General features: G+C 44.0%; 1 protein-coding gene across 1 annotated transcript; it reads left to right on the top strand.

Moving 5' to 3' along the window:
• The first annotated feature begins 873 nt into the window (after positions 1 to 873).
• Positions 874 to 15,332, top strand: LOC137879784 (inverted formin-2-like). Its single transcript, XM_068720673.1, has 5 exons — positions 874 to 940; positions 3,736 to 3,822; positions 8,933 to 9,459; positions 12,596 to 12,644; positions 15,244 to 15,332. Exons 1-5 carry the CDS (start codon positions 874 to 876, stop codon positions 15,258 to 15,260), a joined length of 747 nt encoding a protein of 248 aa, XP_068576774.1. The 3' UTR covers positions 15,261 to 15,332.
• The last annotated feature ends 4,067 nt before the right edge of the window (positions 15,333 to 19,399 follow it).

Below are 19,399 nucleotides of genomic sequence, written 5' to 3'. Positions count from 1 at the left end.
TTGAGGGCCAGCTACAGTAAAACTGTGTGGAACATCAAAAATCTGCGAAGGCAACTTTTTCCTGCTTGATCCGGAGATGTTCTCTACCAAATTTCTCTACCAAATTTCGTTTAGCGGGAGAAAAAGACCGATTCAGGACGGCGGAAAAAACGATTTACACGCAAGTGGGCGTGGCTTAAATACATCGATTTGTTGTCGAGAACAATTGTTGTTTTTGAGACAATTTTGTCAGTTCAAAATGAGTCGTTGAAGCGCCACCGTCCGGCCGCATTGCACCACATTGGACAAAGCGCTCCCTTGGGTCTCCGGCAGCACACCCACCAGGTGTAGATCGGACGAAACGGTTCTGGAGATATGCAAAGCACACACAGACGGATTCCTGGCTTCAGACGGGACTGCCTGAGGCTCATTATGTCGTGACAAGTGTAATGTGTTTGAAGAGGATTTAATGGCAGAGCAGGAACATTTTCAGCTTCCACACTAAGAGATACCTGCACCGGCAGTTCCCTGAAGAGCTAATATATGTTTACAGGAAACCCTCTGTGTTTTACATCCGTCTGTGCTGCCGTTCCACGGGGACGCATCTCCAGCCCGTGTTTATGATGCATCACCTCCAACTCCACATGCATTTTCCTCCGACACTGCATTATTGCCGCTGCCAGAATGCAGCCTTGTTTTTCTGGCGAGACCTCTGGAAAAATAACAACCCCGTTGGAAAGGCTTTTTACCTGACATCTGACGGATCCTGATCTAGCAGACAATCTGCCCGGCGGACAAACGGCCTGGTCGATAATGAAAAGAGCTCGGAGCGACCCGGGACCGCGGCAGAATTTCATATTGTGTTTGATGTGTTTGGAGAGATCACGGGAACGGATGCGGTTCCTCGAAGCCTCGAAGCGTGAAAGTGTCGTGGGTGACGGATGGCGCCGCTTGACCGCAGGTGAGGGCGTAACCACGCTTTCAGAGAGACGCCATGTTGCCATGACAGCAGCTCTCGTTCTGAAGAGTCGGGCCTCTTGTGTCTCCGTCTCCATCCACTTCTTTTAAATGCAGCAGAAAACTTGACTGGAATTGGAGGGTGTTCATTAGAGGGGGGCAATCCACCATTACTTAATGTAGTCTGTTACGCCCGCTGACTTAACTCTGCCTCTTTTCAGAAGAGAGCTTGGGTACATCTCAAGTCTCTTAATTGTCATTTCCTCGCTCCTCGCTTGAAACGGAAGTTGTTCTGCGCCGCCATTTTGACGGTCGTCCCTAAGCTCTTATTAAGCTCGGAGGATCGAGGAGAGAGGATCGAGGAGAGAGGAGGGACCTCTGAGGAGCCATGAGCGAGGACGCACGAGAACAGGCTCCCAGGAAGTGTTTTAACGGCAGACACGCCCCCTCTTTGTTCATCAGTTATGTGATTGGACGCTGCAGCTGATCGGACTGATCTGATTTTTTTCAACATGTAAACTCTGAAGACGTATCGCAGATTAAACTCAAGCTTTATATTTGATATGTTTTCTGATTCAGTATCTGGTTTAAATATGTGTTCATTGTAGACTGAACAACAAAAGGACCACAAACAACTTTCTTCATTTGTTAGAAAAATTTGTCTTTTCATGATCTGATATTTCCCTCAATATCTTTTATTATGGCTACAGATAAAGTGAGAGAGAGCTTTTTACATCATTCATCATCATTTCATTCAGTCACGTGAGGCTGATCATGGTTTGATGAGTTATGTCATTTAAGAGAAACCATAATCAAATTCTGGGTTATTTAATAATGACGTCACAATCACAATTTCAAACGCTCATAAACAGAACACAGTTTGTTAAAGAGGTGACAGATACTACAGAGAGAAAACACCTCTACAGTGATGATTACTGTGTGTCTTTATTAGTTATTAGTCACTATTATTAAGTACAGTGATCATGTGTGCTGTCAAACTATCAAACGTCTCTCCAGCTGTTAAAGCCGACTGACTGCTGATCCAGATGTGATCCAGATGTGATCAGCGGCCGCCGTCATCAGAAACAGACGTCGCTTCACGTGACGCTTCAGAGGAAAAGGACGTCTCATGTCTCCTAAAACATATTTCCTCGTTCCTCTCTCCTCGCATTGGTTTCCTCCATGCATCCCCGGTGGGAGGGACTAAGACGCAAGGAAAGGACCCAAGTGAGGGAAACGAGGATGCAATTAAGAGACTTGGGACGTACCCCTTGTGTCTGTGGTTCAGGTCTGCCACACCCCTCTTGATCGCTGAAGCACACACACCTGAGAGCACTTAAAAAGGACTTCTCATAGGAAAAAGTAGGAATGTGCAGGTCATTTCAGCGAAGCAGTCATTGGCAAAGATCTTCACAGCTAAGAAATTGTGCAGAAGTGAAAATATAGGAACACGACATAAAAAAGAATACAATGTTTTGCTGTGATTGACTGGTGTACAGTAGTAAAAAAAACTCTTCCCTAAAGCTTTTTTCCCCCCTAAGGTGCTCTTGAGCAAGGCTCAGGAGAGTGTGGTACTGCAGCGTCACTACTGACACCCAGTACAACCAAGAATATATATCGCTGTGAGTCCGAAAATAACGTATCATATGTGGAGCTGTAGACAAAAGCAATCAGTCTGTCTATAAATAAATAAATAAATAGATGGATAAATGCCAAAAGAGAGATTTTTTTTAGAGACCGACAGGCCCGGCTCTAGACAACAGGGGGCCACAGGAGAGATTTTGTTTGGGGGGGGGGGGGGGGGGGGGGCCTTTGCTTTTTCGTTTGAGAGAGAGATTGAGAGAGAGAGAGGCACACACACACACACACACAGACAAGAAAACATTGAATCTGCTGAACTATGTCTTTGCAAATCCTCAAAACAGTTGTGGTGGAATCATTTTTTAATTTCTTTCAAGATATTGCAAAATATTTTTTTTGAAAAAGCAGAAAACAAAAAGTATCTTTTTCATTTAAAAGAATAGAAATCGATGTAACTCATTAATTATTAACTGCATGAACTGTGGTGCCAGAACAGAGTTTTTAAATAGATATTTTAAAAAAAGTGTGACGTACACTGAAACCGTGTCCTTCATCCAGCCAGCGTTCTCTCACTGCGCTTTGAGTGCAAACCACCACCAGAGGGCGACATAACTCCTTTAGTATCGATCTGGAATTCACCTGCGCCTCATATTTCATTTTTATTTCACCTCCAATCTCTCCCTCACATTGTGAGGCTCATTTCCTGTCAGCTAATTCAAATATATATATATATATATGTATGTATGTATGTATGTATGTATGTACTACCACAGCCATTCATTGGCTTTACGTCTTCCAATGTCAGAAAGAAATGTTTAAAAAATAGAATTGCAGGACCCTACGAAGTTGCGTATTCAGCATAAAGTCCCCCGTCGAGTGTCACCCTCCTGTTAAAATGATAGCGCCCCCCCCCTGGGTGATTAGGGTGAGGGATAAGGGTTGGTTCATGTTCGGGTAGGGAGACAGTATTCGACACAACACCGGCAATGGAGACAGATAAATGTAAGTAGGACAAAAATGCAATCTTGGACCTGCTCCCAAAAAAGGGATTATAAAAAATGTGTCATTTTTATCCTGGAAATATGAGCTGGATAATTTGACGTGCATTTTTTTTTTGGCTCTCTGTATCTTTATTCTAATTATTTTAATAAAAGTGTTTTGGACAAACGAACCTCCGAGTGGATGTTGACGCTCTCTGTGTTTGTGTTGTATTTGCAGGAAGATCATCTTCCATCAGCTCTGCTGTCTTGAGTCGGCTGCTGGAGGCCGTGGCTCCGACCCGCTCGCCGCCTGCTGGGACCCCAAGTAAGTTCACGTGGGGTCAAAAGGTTCTTCCCACCCACACACAACCTCCCAGTGGTCAGTTAAAGCAAACGCACGACTTACAAGTTGCTTTCTAAAGCTGCCTTCGCGGCAATGCACCTAATCAACTCTCCCTCCCGCTTACAGCTCTTACACTGTTTAACTCTTAACTACCCAAATCAAATTTTGACTTTTTTTTGCATCGACTCTGGTGGAAAATTATTCTTCTGTGAAAGAGTTTATAGACATCGCGTCTCATGATTTCTTAGTACCGTATTTTTCAGACTATAAGGCGCACTTAAAATCCTTAAATTTTCTCAAAAATTGACAGTGCGCCTTATAATCCAGCGCGCCTTATGTATGGTCACTTGTTGTGCTTATTGATCGATTTTATGTGGTACAATGCGCTCAAAAATCTGTCGAAATGTGTAAGTACGACGAAGCCGCTCCGCTCAATGGATATTCGGAGCATTACGGTATGCTGTGTCACTACCTGATCGGCCCCGTAACAGGAATGTAATGTCTAAACTAAAAGTCAAAATCGACCAATAAGCACAACAAGTAACCATCGGTCGCAACCGTCGTCCGAGCTTTCACGAAAGCTGGAATCATCACTGAACAGCCAAGTACCGATAACGGCAACGAGACTGACTCGGAAAATGACGAGAGGGATTCGGGCATTCTTGATGCCGAAATCGCGCAGCTGTTTCACTCAGACACTGAAGATGAAGAATTCGATGGATTTGTGGAAGAGGAATGAATCGATAAGCGAGTGTATTTTTCTGTACCGGTATTTGTTGTTACAACTGAGTTGAATAAAGTTTGATTTACCGGACTGTGTTGTTTTGCTTAATGCGCCTTATAATCCGGTGCGGCTTATGTGTGAACATAGACACGTTAATTCACAGTGCGCCTTATAGTCCGAAAAATACGGTACTCTAGTTTAAGGCCACAACGCTGCATCTCAATTTTTTTTTTTTTTTTTTTTTTTTGTTGCAAATATGCTTTGAACATGTGTTAAAACATGTCTATGCTCATGAATGAGTAATCCTGCGTTCACCGCTGACAGGATAATGGTGCGAGCAATGAGACACAAAAGCACACAGAGCGTCAGGGACTGTCTCCACACGACACATACATAATACAGTAACTATAGTTTACTATTTAAGAGTGATTCCACTGCCGGGGGTGATGGGGGGGGGGGGGGGGGGTGCCTAGAACACAGCGTCATGAGTGACACATCCATCAGCTGTCGGGCTCGTTACGGGCGCCGACCTCTGCGCTGCTGACCCATGAGTAACTTCTGTCAAACCTCGGCGCTGTTCTTAATGCGAGCCACCTGAAGAGACGCCGTGGAGGTGCCGGTGATGAAGGGTGGCGGCGATCAGGAGCCGCGGGGCGCGAAGCTGACAGCGCTGGATGAAATATAAAAAGTCCAAAGCTCCGGAGGAGGTCCAGGCTTAGCGAGGAGATTGCATTCTTCCATCTTCGCCCCCCCCCCCTCCCTCCAGGTTTCAGCTCCTGTGATATTGACCCACCACAGGGTGTCGAGAGTGAGGAAACGGGGAGAAAGTGCAGAAGCAGCAGCTGTGTGGCGCTTAAAATCGCATGTTTAAACCCACAGGATTGATGTTGCTTTGCATCTGTAGTCTGCTTTGATTCCTCGAAGGCACTTCTTTCCAAGGTCTTTTTTCCCCCGCCTTGATATTGATCTATGATGATCTTTGTGCTCTCTCTCCAAGTATCAGAGGAGACCTGGACTCACAGAATACATTAATTCATAAAGTGTAAAGGCGACTGTGTCACAATGGCTCCTTGTAGAACATAGTACAAGCCTTGAATAATTGATAGAAAAATGAAAAAGAAAAGGAAAGAAGGAAGGAAAAGAGCTACAAAGAGGTTTTTTTTTTTTTTGGTACCCAAACGTCGCCTCCAGGGCCTTCACTCAGCTTCAAATCCAATTTCCCAGAAAGTCTTAAGCTTTATGGACCAAATGATACAGCTGAGGCATTACTGTACAGGAAGACAAGGAGAGGATGAAATGAAACATTATCACAAGGTTATGACACTGCTGGGCTTTCCACCGGGCGGGCAGCTGTGACGCTGGGCATCCATCTAAAGCACCGCACACGTTTTTTTTTTAAGGATAAGATGAATTATATGATTTTGATAATGGCCGGAGCGACTCTCGAGCCGTCTCGGCCTCAAAGGCTGGGGCTTTTTTTTTTTTTTTTTTCGACTAGCGGTGAGTCGCAGAAGGTCAGCGTACTGATGGTTGTGTCACAACAGCGGCGATTATTTTCCATTGGCAGAGACCCTGACCGAGGCCCGACCACGACTCAGGCGCTGAAAAAAAGAAAGAGCCATTTATTTTTATATTATATCATACTACCCCAAGTTCCAGTTAAAGGATGAGTCTGGTGGTTTTCGATTTTCTTTACTGTCAATAAATCCCATAAAAAGACCAAAACGAACAACAAACTCCTACTAAAAACTACTGTCTGTTCAGCCAAAGTCTTTTATACCTTCTTCCTCTGCGTCATAGAGCTCCATTAGTTGACCAAAAACTATTAAAACACATGAATGAGCCACACTAGCAATAAGTACAAGAGCATTTAAAAATGGCTCTTTGGATTAAAAAGGTATAGCTGATGTTTAAATATTAGTCTCCTAAAGTCTCCGACATTGTAGCAACAGTTTTGGGACGGCCCTTTCATGTCTCAAAACCACATTGCCCCCCCCCCATCAAATCTGGCCAAATGGCTTCACATACGGGTGTAATGTTCGTGTGTCCGCATGCTTCTTGGCCATGACGTATATATATTCATTTTATCCGTCTGTCCCTCCTCCGAGTTCTGGACAAACTCTGATCTCAGCAGAAGGTCGGATTTTGCCGAGAACTTATCTTTCAAAGTCCTCAACCTGCAACGCTGTGCAGAAAGAGAGAAATCCTGGACTGTGACACCCGCCTTTACCGCGCACGTACACACACACACACACACACACACACACACACACACACACACACACACACAGAAAAAAAGGGAAAGTCAGGTGCAACATGCTCGAGCATTAATGCACAGGCTCATTTACTGAAACACAGTCAAACATGCACCGACTGACTCAATGAGCGATACGCAACTACACACACACACACACACACACACACACACATACACTCACTCCTTAGGGGCTGGCGGTGTGTGGCAGTAGAGGACATTTGGAAAGGTTGCTGAGGTGTTGTGCTTCCTTCTCCGCTGATAATTAGGCTGATGGGAGCGCCACACACACTTAAGGCCCTGGTCTTCTGTGACAGACGGGGGGACGGGGGACGGGGGGGGGACGACACGTCTGGCTCCTTTCTGTTGCTCTGTCGTCCTCACTTGGTAGATAGATCTACCTGTGTGTGCCAAGTGGCCGTTTGTCAGCTTGTGTGTGTGTGTGTGTGTGTGTGTGTGTGTGTGTGTGTGTGTGTGTGTGTGTGTGTGTTCTCCACAAGCAGCTAGTCTGAAGGATTAGCTTTAGGCTTTAAGGAGAACAGATTCTAACTTTTACAACAAAAAAAAAAGCTGTTGTGATAGAAAAGTTTCACCATCACTGGAGACGTTTTCTCCTCAATAGCTGTCCAAACGCAGATGGCCAGACCTCACACTGAGATTATTTCTAGCGTGGAGAAAATGGAGCTTGATGCAAAAACACAACATTCAAAAGATTGAAACCACCAGAAGTTACCGCCAGGTTTTTTGGCGAGTCCCTCAGAAGTAATACCAAGAGCCCCCATTCTGTGCTGACATTCAGCAGCAACAGTAACACACGGAGGAAAGGGGGCAATTACAGATTCTGTGTTGACAGGAGCCTCAATGGATGTCAATGAAAGACAGCCGTTAGAGGCGCTGGGATCTGAGTTTTAGCCATTAGTGACACATGTCTGTGCAGAAAGATATACCGTCTTTTCTTTGTCACAATGGTTAACACAGGGTCAGAAGTACAACGGCATATTTTTGATGAGAGAACGGCTCGGCAACAAAAACACTCGTCGCGTAAAAGAGAACTGATCATGTAAAAGATAAAATAAGATTAAAAGACAATAATAAGATATAAGTGACAATGATAGGATAAAATGACAATAGAGAAAATCAATTATCGCAATATTTTTGACCAAATACCTCGATATAGATATAGCGACGATATTGTATGGTTGACTGGTGCTTTCACAAAATAGTTACACACTGAGAGTTTTGATAAATGATCATCATGATGTGGATATAATGAGTAAGTGGGTAAAGATAGAGCAGTCTTGTTTGTTTCAGAAAATCACTTGACTGCAGTGCATCCTTTAAAACCAGGAACACTCATGCCATTTTAAAATATCCAAAATCTTAGACCATATCTAGTCTCATATCACAATATCGATATAATATCGCCCAGCCCTAATAAAGTGTAAAAATGCTTTACACGTGTGGAAACGAGGGTTGTGACAGCATTGCACAAATGTAGTGAGAAAAAGGAACGAGATAAATAGATAAATAGATTGATTCAAATACAGCACCAGAGAGGGGACTGTTTGTGGTCTAGATAGCAGCGGTATGATGATGATGAATCAACCTGAAAACAACAAGCTGGTGTCTGTTTCTGAAGACAACCTTGCAAAATGTAAGGAACAACTAACCGGACGAGATGAAAGGCAACGGTTGAGATAAAGTTATCACACCAGAAACACAAACACCCGATCAATACTATAACTCACAAGAAAGCACTGTTACAAGTTTATTTGACATTCGAACAATAAATCATACGGAGAAAATAAAATATAAAAGAGTATAAAACTGACAAAATGTAAAAAAAAGGTAAAAGAATACACCACATTTGAATTACATGTAATATAATGAAGATAATGATGTTATTCCACAGTGGATTTCTCTTTGAAATACAATCAGGACCCAGTTTAAAGATTCAGTGTTCAGGTTAGGAGCCACTCCACTAGCTTTGTTGTACTGACCTCTATGGGTTGAAAGTCTGTTGTCTCCACAACAAACAATAGTTTGTAGCTGCATTTGGTTTTTTAGATAATAAAGTAAATGTTTTAATTTTTAAATCTCCTCTCGCTCCTCAGAGAGCTCATCCCAGACGCCCTCGCAGCTCCTCTGCTCGCCTCCCCACCTACAGGAAGTCTTCCTTCACGAGCGTGGCCTCACCTCCCTGTCCTCACCTCCCTGTCCTCTCCTCCCTGTCCTCTCCTCCCTGTCCTCACTTCCCTGTCCTCTCCTCCCGGTCCTCTCCTCCCTGTCCTCACCTCCCTGTCCTCTCCTCCCTGTCCTCACTTCCCGGTCCTCACCTCCCGGTCCTCACCTCCCTGTCCTCACCTCCCTGTCCTCTCCTCCCTGTCCTCACTTCCCGGTCCTCACCTCCCTGTCCTCACCTCCCTGTCCTCACCTCCCGGTCCTCACCTCCCTGTCCTCTCCTCCCTGTCCTCTCCTCCCTGTCCTCACCTCCCTGTCCTCTCCTCCCGGTCCTCACCTCCCTGTCCTCACCTCCCTGTCCTCACCTCCTTCACTGTGTGCAGCAGCAGTGTGTCCTCTCTGCTCCAGGTCACTGAGGAGGACACGGAGTCTTCAGGAGCAACAGAGGGGGACAGACCGAGTAAGTTGTCCAAATCGGAAGTTTTAGCTATGAGAACCGAGCTCATGAAAGCAAAAAAACGGCTCCTCAAAGGGTTACATCTCTATGAAAATGAGGCACATGGTTGGGGGGGCGGGGGCTTTTTTAAACATGCCATGTTAATGCTGGAATAGATGGGGCAAAGGACTGTCCAGCAGATGGCGGCAATGCGACACTTATGGATGCTAAGCGACGTAAAACCCGTCAGAACCAGGCCTTCTGAAAAGTGAAGCCAATACGGAAGTGTCTTAAACTTGCATTCTCTCTACTGGCCAGCAGGGGGCGACTACGCTGGTTACAAAAAGAAGTGTGATTGTATAGAAGTCTATGAGAAAATGATCCTCAGTAAACATTGGAAACAGGAGTTTATAGTTTCAATGGCTAGATGTTTACAAGAAAACATTTGGCCCCCAATTTTCTGAAATGTTTGTCTTTCTAAAAAATGACTCTTTCCTTGTTCTTGGCATGACACTGAAATGCAAAACAACACCAAATACTCATTGCAAACATACCAAGCACATCGTAAACTCCTCATGTCACGACAGCATTAACTTTAAAGTCAACATTACACCCTAAACTAGACCTGGAAGAACAAAAGAACCACCAAAAACAGCCTCTCTTCACAGAAACACCCTCGCTGTGGAGAAAGGAAACTCAAAATCTGTTCACACGCTCGCAGAAAACTCAGCCCGGTTGTCATAGAAACAGCAGTTTGACGCGAACTTATGATCACAAAGCCTTAAAAAGTCACTTTATTCCTGCAGCTAGAGAACGAGATAACTGCACAGAAAAGAAAAGAAAAAAAACACATGCTGGCTAGCGAATTGCCTGTCCAGCGTCATGAACACACACACACACACACACACACACACACACCCACCACCTGCTGAGTCTGAAATGGAAACCAAAATAAGAGCTGGGTCTGTTCCACACACTACTCAGCTGTGTGATCAGAGCCCTTTTGCCGGGGCTCAGCTCTCCTGTACCTTGCCTGTGCCGACTCCCAGAGTGCACTGCTTCGGGGCTTTTAGACCGGAGCTATTAATTAGTCATCTGATCCCCCCCCCCGCCTCCTGTAGATTACAGGTTTCATATCATTACCTCCTGATGAAAGACTGCTCAGCCAGCCGTCGCTGCCTGAGTCACTGTCAGGTTGTTGTTTCTTCTTTCTTTTTTTTTCGTCTCCATTACTCTCTCTTTCTCACATATTTATTCCACTCCTCCCTCCCTCCCTCCGTCCCTCCTGCGCTCTCGCTCTAATCATAAAAGGAGTCCAAAAATCAAAGGATTAATTCAGAGCCATTGGTTTAAAGCAATTAACTGCTGTTCAGGCTAATCCCCAGAGTTATGTCTCAAATCCAGAAATTGGCCACTGGAGAAGCGCAGCTCTGCCCACACTACATTGTTTTTCCTGCTAAATGAATTTGAAAGAGGAGTTTTATACTTTGGGAAAACAAAATAAGTCGTTTTTCAAACTCTTTGATGAGAAATGGAATCGTCAAACTTTGAATGATTAGTTTTATTTTGCATTCTAATGCCTCCCTCAGTAGTTTTTTTTGGGGGTTTTTTTGGTAGCTGCACAGATAGTTAATCTGCCACATTCATTTGGGATAATTAAAATAAGAACTCTATTTATTCAATGTAAAGCCAGCCAATTTGCAAAAGTTATTGGCTATTACAGTTTTGGCTGCAGGTTTTTTTGGTTTTTTTTACAGCTATTCCTCGTGAGAAATCCTGCTATACATTTTAATAAGCGCCTCGTCGGCCCGATTCGCCACACTGTGATTAATTTTGTCACAGCTCATAGAGAAGTTGAATCGTTTAGGCTGGTATTTAACAGTTTAATGGATGCTTTATGCTCTCGGGAAGCTTCGTGAAGATTTATTGTGTCATCAGCGTGTGTGACATCTATGTAGAAACCAGCAGCTGATCCTGCTGAGGGATGACATACAGGATACGCTTGTCAATGTCATGGTGTAGTAGCGGCACGGGAACACCAGGGGGAGCTGTGAGATTAGATATGCAAACAGATGGTTTACCTTCATATTTGTTTTACTTTGTGGAAGTACTGCATTACAGTAATACAATACACAAGATCTAATCTGTTTTTTACACAATTTAGCCAATTCACATTTCCACTATTTATATTTCTACAACATAGAACTCTACTCATATTATTTATCAGACTCAAAATCATTGAAGACGATTAATCTACAGGTCTGATGAAGGGGGCAGGAACACATGTAGCAGTTAGCAACCTGCAAACATTCAAACAAAGAGATTTTTTTATTTGAAGGATTGGTGATGCTATTCAATAATTCACAAGAAAATGCATGAAAGCTTCTTTTTTTTTCTTTCTGTCCTCCCTTTTATCGTCTCGTTACACCTCAGATTTATCTCTGGACCGGTTTGTGGTTTTATCAGGCAAAATAGAAGGCAAGCTGTATTTATACAGCACATTTCATTCAGACTTAATGTGCTTTAGATAAAAGTGGAAAAGGAACGAAAGACGGAGAAAAAAATAACAATAACCATTCATAAGAAGCACTCAGGAAGGTGCATAAATAAAAGACGAAATACTTTAAAGGTGGCTTTTAAAAGAAATCAGAATCTGGGCGCTTCTCGATCACCAGGGAGGAAACAGCTAAAAGCTGTGTGTGTGTGTGTGTGTGTGTGTGTGTGTGTGTGTGTGTGTGTGTGTGTGTGTGTGTGTGCGTGTGCGCGTGCGCGCGCTGTACCTGTTTATGAACTGACCTTTGGGTATACCTGGTGACATGAGAGGTCATGAATTACTCAAAGTTACACATTTAAAAATGAATTATGTTGATCTGTATAGTGAGGCGGGATGGCATTGCAGGTGTTTTCATTTGAACAGCTGGAGGGAGTGCATTGAATAAGCGGTGAGCCTTATTGGGAGCCGACAGTATTCCTGAATCCTGTAGTGGACAAACCCTGACTTGACGTCACTTCTGTCTCAGAAACTCTGCTTGAAAATGAAAGGAAGAGAGAATTACAGAGATATAATAAGATGCAGGGATGAAAGAGATGGAACAGAGAAAATCCTTTCAATAAAGGTTGTTGTTGTTTTTTTGTTTTATCTCTTGGTGTCCACTTTCAGAGGTCCACCAGAAAGTCAAGAAAGAAAGCCAAAGCACACAAACCAGCTGGTAAGTCCGTCTTGCAAGGATCTACATTTTAGCAGAATGTCCGCCTCACGACTTTTTATTTCAGCAGCTGGAAAAAAGATAACCATGGTATAAAAGATAACGGCTACCGGCCTACTGCCATAAATCCTGAAACTCAACCCCCCTGACTGCTGGCGTGCCTCCCGTTAACGGTGGCTAATGGAGCCGTAGCCGAGGCTTTATCTCCTCGAGATCAAAAGCAGCTAATCCTAAAGAGGACAAAAGTCCAAGCCCTTATGACCAGCCCCGGCATTCCCGTGACCCTGGAATGTGTAAAGAGAAGAAGAGCAGGGAAAAGAAAGCCGCAGAGGCGGCTCAACCTGTACCCTTCACACTCGCTCTGTGGCGACAGCCCTTCAATTTGTGCTTTCTATTTTTAGTCCCCCTCGTCTTCATTCCTGTTCTGGCCTTTTCACTCGTTTTAGGGGCAGTGATCTGAAAGGCTTTGTCAGGAATGTGCTGTAAAGCGTCAGTGGAATTGTGTTGTGTGTGTGTGTGTGTGTGTGTGTGTGTGTGTGTGTGTGTGTGTGTGTGAGGGGACTAAAGGGCATGTTGTAAAATGTTATCAAGGACATTTCATTGGTCCTTTCTACCTGATATTTACCTTGGCTGCACATGATTACCACCGTTCAATGGCTGATTACATGTTCCAGATGACTATTTTCTCAGCCAGCGTTTTCAGTAATTATTGCTTTGTACCAGCGAGGTTTGTTTAAAACCATTAAAACCGTTCAATTCCATTCACTTTTATTCATGCAACTAAATGTTTACAAACTAATATGAATGCAGAAAACAAACATACCAGCACATAACAGTCATAACTAGAAGGGTGCGCTTAGTAAGGTGCAGATCTCCGCCAGGTGTGTCTGCAGTGACCGCTGCTGTACGCTGTGATTCAATGAATAAAACCCATAATTGGCAAATCCCCCGTCTAGACACTAAAGGGCAGAAAGGAGTCCAAAAGCGCACTTCCCTCAAACTCAAAAACAAGCTGCATTATATGCAAGCAATCTCTGTAAAAGACATTTCATACAATCGTGCCAAAAACACAGTTAAACCCGCCAAGTTGCCGATGATGTTCTCAGCAGTTTGTGTTCTCGCGGTTTTCTTTTGACACGTTTCGTGGGAATTTGCCGCCCCACAACGTATTCCTCTACGGAAACCTTTTTCGGAGGCTAACTGTTCCGATTTTGTTGCGGCGCTTATTTTCACCGTCAGGAGGCGATCTGACGCGGGTGTGGTCGTGTGTGCGTGAGTGAGTGTGCCCCTCCGTGTCTGTCCACGGGCCAATCTCGCATTCTGCTGCGGCAAACTGCGTAATATTTTGGGTGGCCAGTTATTACTGCATGCTCAAGGTCCTCTCGAGGTTGCGGTGACTTACGCTTTCTCAAAACTCCTTTTATTATTGTCTGATCGATACGGCCATTCACTGCCTGCTGACTGCTCACTCGCGACCTTTAACCGACCCCCGGCCGGTAGGAGCAGCGAGAGCTAACGCAGCTGAGTGCATCGCCGACCCCCCGGGCGTTTTGGGCGTTGCTGCTACATCCAGTCTCACTTTCAGTGTTTTGCTAACAATGAGCCATCCCTGTTTAAACAGTCTCTTCGATAAACCATTCTTGCTTGTTTAACCGTCCTTTGTTTCAGTCTGACATCATCCAAAGAGTCCAAAACACAGCCTCCACCCGAGAGGACGGACAACCGAACCGGGGTCCAAGACCACGAAGAGTTTTTGGCCCCAAAAAACTGCAACTGCACCCATGAATCATATACGTCAGCAAATGACAAAAGAAATTTCCTCAATGACTTCTATCCGACCTACATTGTGTGACCTGGTTTATTGTCGCTGTCGAAATATTCTACCTTTATCGTATTCTGTTTATGTGAATGATTGAATGTTTTGTTCGAAGATATAATGAACAACAATTATTAGGTTAAAGTGCGGATTTTCAGCTTGATGTGAAGATCCACATTGGTTGAACATAGTCACACCTTATCCCATCTATAATCTGAAGGTTTTTGCTGAGGGGTTTGTTCATATATTATTCATAGCCTGATTTACACAACATTTTATTCCTAAAAACATGGCGAAAATTTGATTTATTATGGCTGTTATTTTCATGAAGCGATAAATCACATTTGGAAACATCTGGAAATGTATACAAATGGATGTAAACTGCAACTTGACTGGTTAAACAGCGGCGTCCGGAGGTACAGTATCGAGCCCTGTGTCACGTGACTGAATCCCAGGGCCTTCCTCGTCAACAGGCCCGCATGTCCCAAGAGACGAAGGCCCCAAACAGCGACACTAAAAACAAGCCCGGCAACAATATGTGCTATGCAACCTGCTGAAGACATTATCTCGTGTGGAATGTGGGAGGGGGGGGGTTTGGGAGGTTTACTGGGGTCGGGGGAGGGGAGGTCAGATGTGTGTTTTGCACTCACCTGTGGAACTGCATGCACATGTGGCATGCATGTGTGTCGACATGCACATTAGAGCTAATAAATACCACATTCTTGTGTGTTGTAGCATGATGTTATCAGCGGATCTGATAACACTCATGCTGTCATTTACTTCCAGGCCGTCCACTCTGCTGAGCAGCCCGCCCGAGGAGGTGTGCAGGGAGCGAGCGGAGAGCCCGGGTGCTGGAGAAGCGGACCGGTTTTTGCAGAGCAGCAGACCCCTCAGGGTTCGGTCTGAAGGTGCTGGGGGGTCCGGAGCCGTGGGAGCTCTGTCTGCCTGAGCTGCGTGTGGCCATCCAGGTACACAAAAATACAGTTACAGGAAACTGGCACGCAATTTTACGATCATCAAGGAATCGCCGCAACAAATGATAATTTCCCTCCCACAGTTTATACTGAGAAAATGACATGAAATAATAAACTAACGGATCATTTAAGGGGCTTTGTTGTTTACATAATATAGTCACACTGATGTTACAGCTTGAGCGAAGATCTCATATAAATGTATACAGAAGAAGTAATTTTAAACACAACTCTGCATGTTCTAAATGCAAAGATTGTGTCGAGTTCAACATTCAAATTTTCAGACCAGCTGAAATTGTCACAATCATACGTTACATTGATGTTTACAACTGGAACCTGGGCAAATTGTAACGTGATCCTGTGTTCTGAGAGACAATTCAAATCTGAATGGAGGCAATTGTTGCCAAATTCTTATTGCAGTTGGGTAGCAGATTAAAAAATATCCTGTTTGCTCCCACCATTAAAAATTCTGTAATGATGCATTTCCATGTGGAATAATAGAGATTCAACTGTGGGACTTTGTTAAACTCCTCTCATCTTCCCTCTAACTTTAAGCCCGACAGCAAACTCTCAGTCAGTCCCACCAAACCATCAATTAGGGACGAGCCCCACTCCCAAAAACTAACAGACTCCAGACCCTCTGAACACGCCTCTACCGGTCAGAAATGAGGGGGAATAGATCCTTCCCAGACTCCTGAGCAGATAGCTGGCGGTGTAATGACAGGAAGCCGGCTGATAAACGACACCGGAGCCACAGTAAAGTTAGTTCTTTCTGTCTCTCTCTCTATTTAAACTGTCCCTCCCCCATTACTCTCCTTCTCTGTCAGATTGCCACGGAGCATGTTGTCCAGATGCTCAGGGACAAGTACGATTCCTGGTTGTGTTCAAGGGTCATTCTGCCCCCCCCCCCCCATAGTGCCACCGCGCCCCGCAAACACCAGGTGAACCACGCTCATTTAGACCTGGAGGACAACTAGACGAAGGGAACACGGGGACGCCAGGGTCGTAAATAAAACGTGAGCTCAGAGCTGAAATAGTCTCAAAAGTATCGGGGCAAAAATGAATGAGTAAAAGTGATAAGTTATCTTGCATTTCCACCCTTTCACTTGACTTGGAAGACAAATCACAACGTCAACAATAAGTAACTAATAACACCAAAAGAAACTCAGCAGCTGAAAGTTGGAAGAAGTAATTTTAAATTAGTTAAATTAAATTGCCCGAAGAAAAGGAACAATTAGATTAAAGGTACAATCGGTGCATACAATTTAGGTTTAAATTAAAGTGTAAAAATGTCTGGAATTTCTGGAGAGGAGGCATTCAATTTGTTCTGGGCTGAAATGAATGAGTATGTCTATTTTTTTCAGTTTTTATGTTTTATTATACTGATACATTTCCGTAACGTCCAAAAGAAGAATTTGTTTGTGCGTTAAATGAGTAGCGTACGTTCCGCTGGGTAGCTGGTGGTTGTACGCCCTTCGAGACTGTGATCATTACTTTAACCCAGAAAAATCAAACTTTATGCAGCTTCAGATTTGAGGGATATAGCGGGAGAAGAAGAAGAAGAAATCAGTGGTCGGACGACGAAACAATATCGTGGTCGGCTGACGCGATGTGAACCTCGACGCAAAATATTCAAACTTGGGATAATGGGTTGTAAAGCACTGGAGTCTCACATGAAATCTGAAAAAATGGTATTTTTTTCTTCTTCTAGATGTATTAAAAAGGTCTTATATGGTACAATGCTTTGTACACTAATAACCACAGGGTCACACGTGTGTACAGGAATAAACAAGGAGATGCAAGCACACACACACACACACACACACACACACACACAATAAGGGGGGAAGCAGGAAGTAGAATCGGTGCAAACCTTTCAATCAACAGTTAGAGGCTCAAATGTCTTCCTGGAGGCCTGCTTGTTGTTTTTCTGACGTGAAAGTCTCCAGCGTTAACTCACAAGACTACATGTCATGTTTTGGTAGAATCTGTCTATCTATAAGTGCTATGGGTCAAACGCATTGTGCAGCGATGAAGTGTGTATGTGGCCCTCTTCATTGTCTGTTCTGTCATATAGCAGCCGTTGCTACTCATGCTAACGAACCACTTCTTCTTTTATATCATCTATTAAAAAAAACAAAAAAAAACACTGTCGGTGTTGCCAAATGTGAAATTCGTTGTAAAAACCCACCACTTCCTGTTCGCAAGAGCATTTCCCAACAACGGTCTTCTTGACTCAGTGTTTAGCAAATGAGCTGTAAAAGCTTTAGGTTGAAAAAAACACTTACATGCAGTATTATCGCTCCGTAGGGCGCCGTAAAACAGACATTGCATGGAAAATATTACGGGCCGCAAGCACTGCTGAAGTGCAAGCCACAGACGACACGGGGACGATGGGACGATGGATCAACGATCTAATACAACGACACTCGACGACGCCTCGCCTCCTGAAGAGGCTGGCCTTCAGCGCCGCCTGTTCGATAGGAATAATGAACTCTCTGTTCATTGCCTCCATCGGCATTTTGGGGAAATTGAGAGTGAATGTGAACTGGAATCATGTGACGGTGAATGTTTGGACCTGATGTGTTTGAGACGCCTTGAGGAAAATAATGTTTATCAGACGAGATTAAAAGGAGCACATTGGCAATATGTGTGTTATTTCAACTCCTGCTTTTGCAAACGACTTCTAGTAGCTTCTAGTCCTTCTTATCCATTTGCGATAACAGGCACTGTATTTGTTTTTCTCCACGTGAGATTGAGCATGTCGTATCTACTTCAGTCTGTGTGGAGTCAAAGGGGAGAGTGTCTTTCCTGGGGGAGGAGGGGTAGGATCGGGAACTGGGGGGTGGGGGGGCAGCAGCAACAAGCTAGCACTCATTTTAGGAATGCCACACAGTGTGGGAGCTGTGAACCCTCACTTAGCCCTGGGCCGGGGGGGCGGTGAGGTGCAGGGCGGCAGAGGAGAAACCATGAGGGGGAACAAGCATTCTTTCATTTGAGCTTCTCACTCAGGTTGTAGAGCTCATGCCTCAGGGCGCAAAGTCTAGACGGAATAAAGTGGGAAAAAAAAATAAATAAAAGTGAGGATAATAAATATAGCTGCAAGTCAGTGGATTTAAAAACTGGTAGAATTATGCACATGAATAAAATATAGAAAAGAGTTTGGAGCTGAAGAACAGTCTTAGTGGCGGTGAGCATGAGCAAGCGGGTGTAAATAGATCAATGTATCCTAATACAGCGGGTTGTTTAATATACATAAAGTTATTTATTTTTTTGTGTGTTGTCCTTTGAATGTCCAGCAACAGGAGCAATCAGTGCAACTATGCAAGTCCCTCCTGTGTTTAGGCAACAAAACTACTCGGTTAAGTTTTGGGAAAGATCGTGGTTTAGGATGAAATAACTACTGAAGTGGCGTCAATTAAGTATGGAAGCTACATGACAAATAATTCACGTTATTGTTTGTACCTGGCTCCATCCTCTCGTGTCAATTCTGGTTGCAAAAAGCCAAAGATGGCGACGACCAAAAACCAAGATGGCGACGGCCAAAATGCCGAACTTTGAAACGGCTTGAAAACCACAGTCCACAAACCAATGGGTGACGTCACGGTGACTATCCTCTTCTTATACACCGTCTATATGCAGACTTATTCAATCTCTATACAATCAAAATCTAAATATTTACACATACATGATGTCAGCTATAACCGGGATTATCTAACTTTAAGTTTGAGACGGCACATTTCTAACAAAAGTCTTTGGACAAACTGGGAATGTTGAGTTTAAAAGATGTGGGCATTTATCAGGCGTGAAGGGTGGCATTATGGGAAATGTAGGATCCGGTGCTTTTTTTGGGGGTGTGCTTCATCCTCGGGGCTAAAAAAAAATCAGGATATCTTGTCATCTGCTGTTTTGACCATTAGACCATTTTTCTTTTTATCTGTCTTTCACAAGGCCTCCAACTTTATGGAAGT

This window comes from Cebidichthys violaceus, unplaced genomic scaffold, assembly GCF_023349555.1.
Source record: "Cebidichthys violaceus isolate CVI_PGR_0920_01 unplaced genomic scaffold, fCebVio1.0.p SCAF_26, whole genome shotgun sequence".
Classification (NCBI taxonomy): Eukaryota; Metazoa; Chordata; class Actinopteri; order Perciformes; family Stichaeidae; genus Cebidichthys; species Cebidichthys violaceus.
Note: the sequence above shows the minus strand (reverse complement) of the source record. Positions and strands in the feature narration are given on the sequence as shown.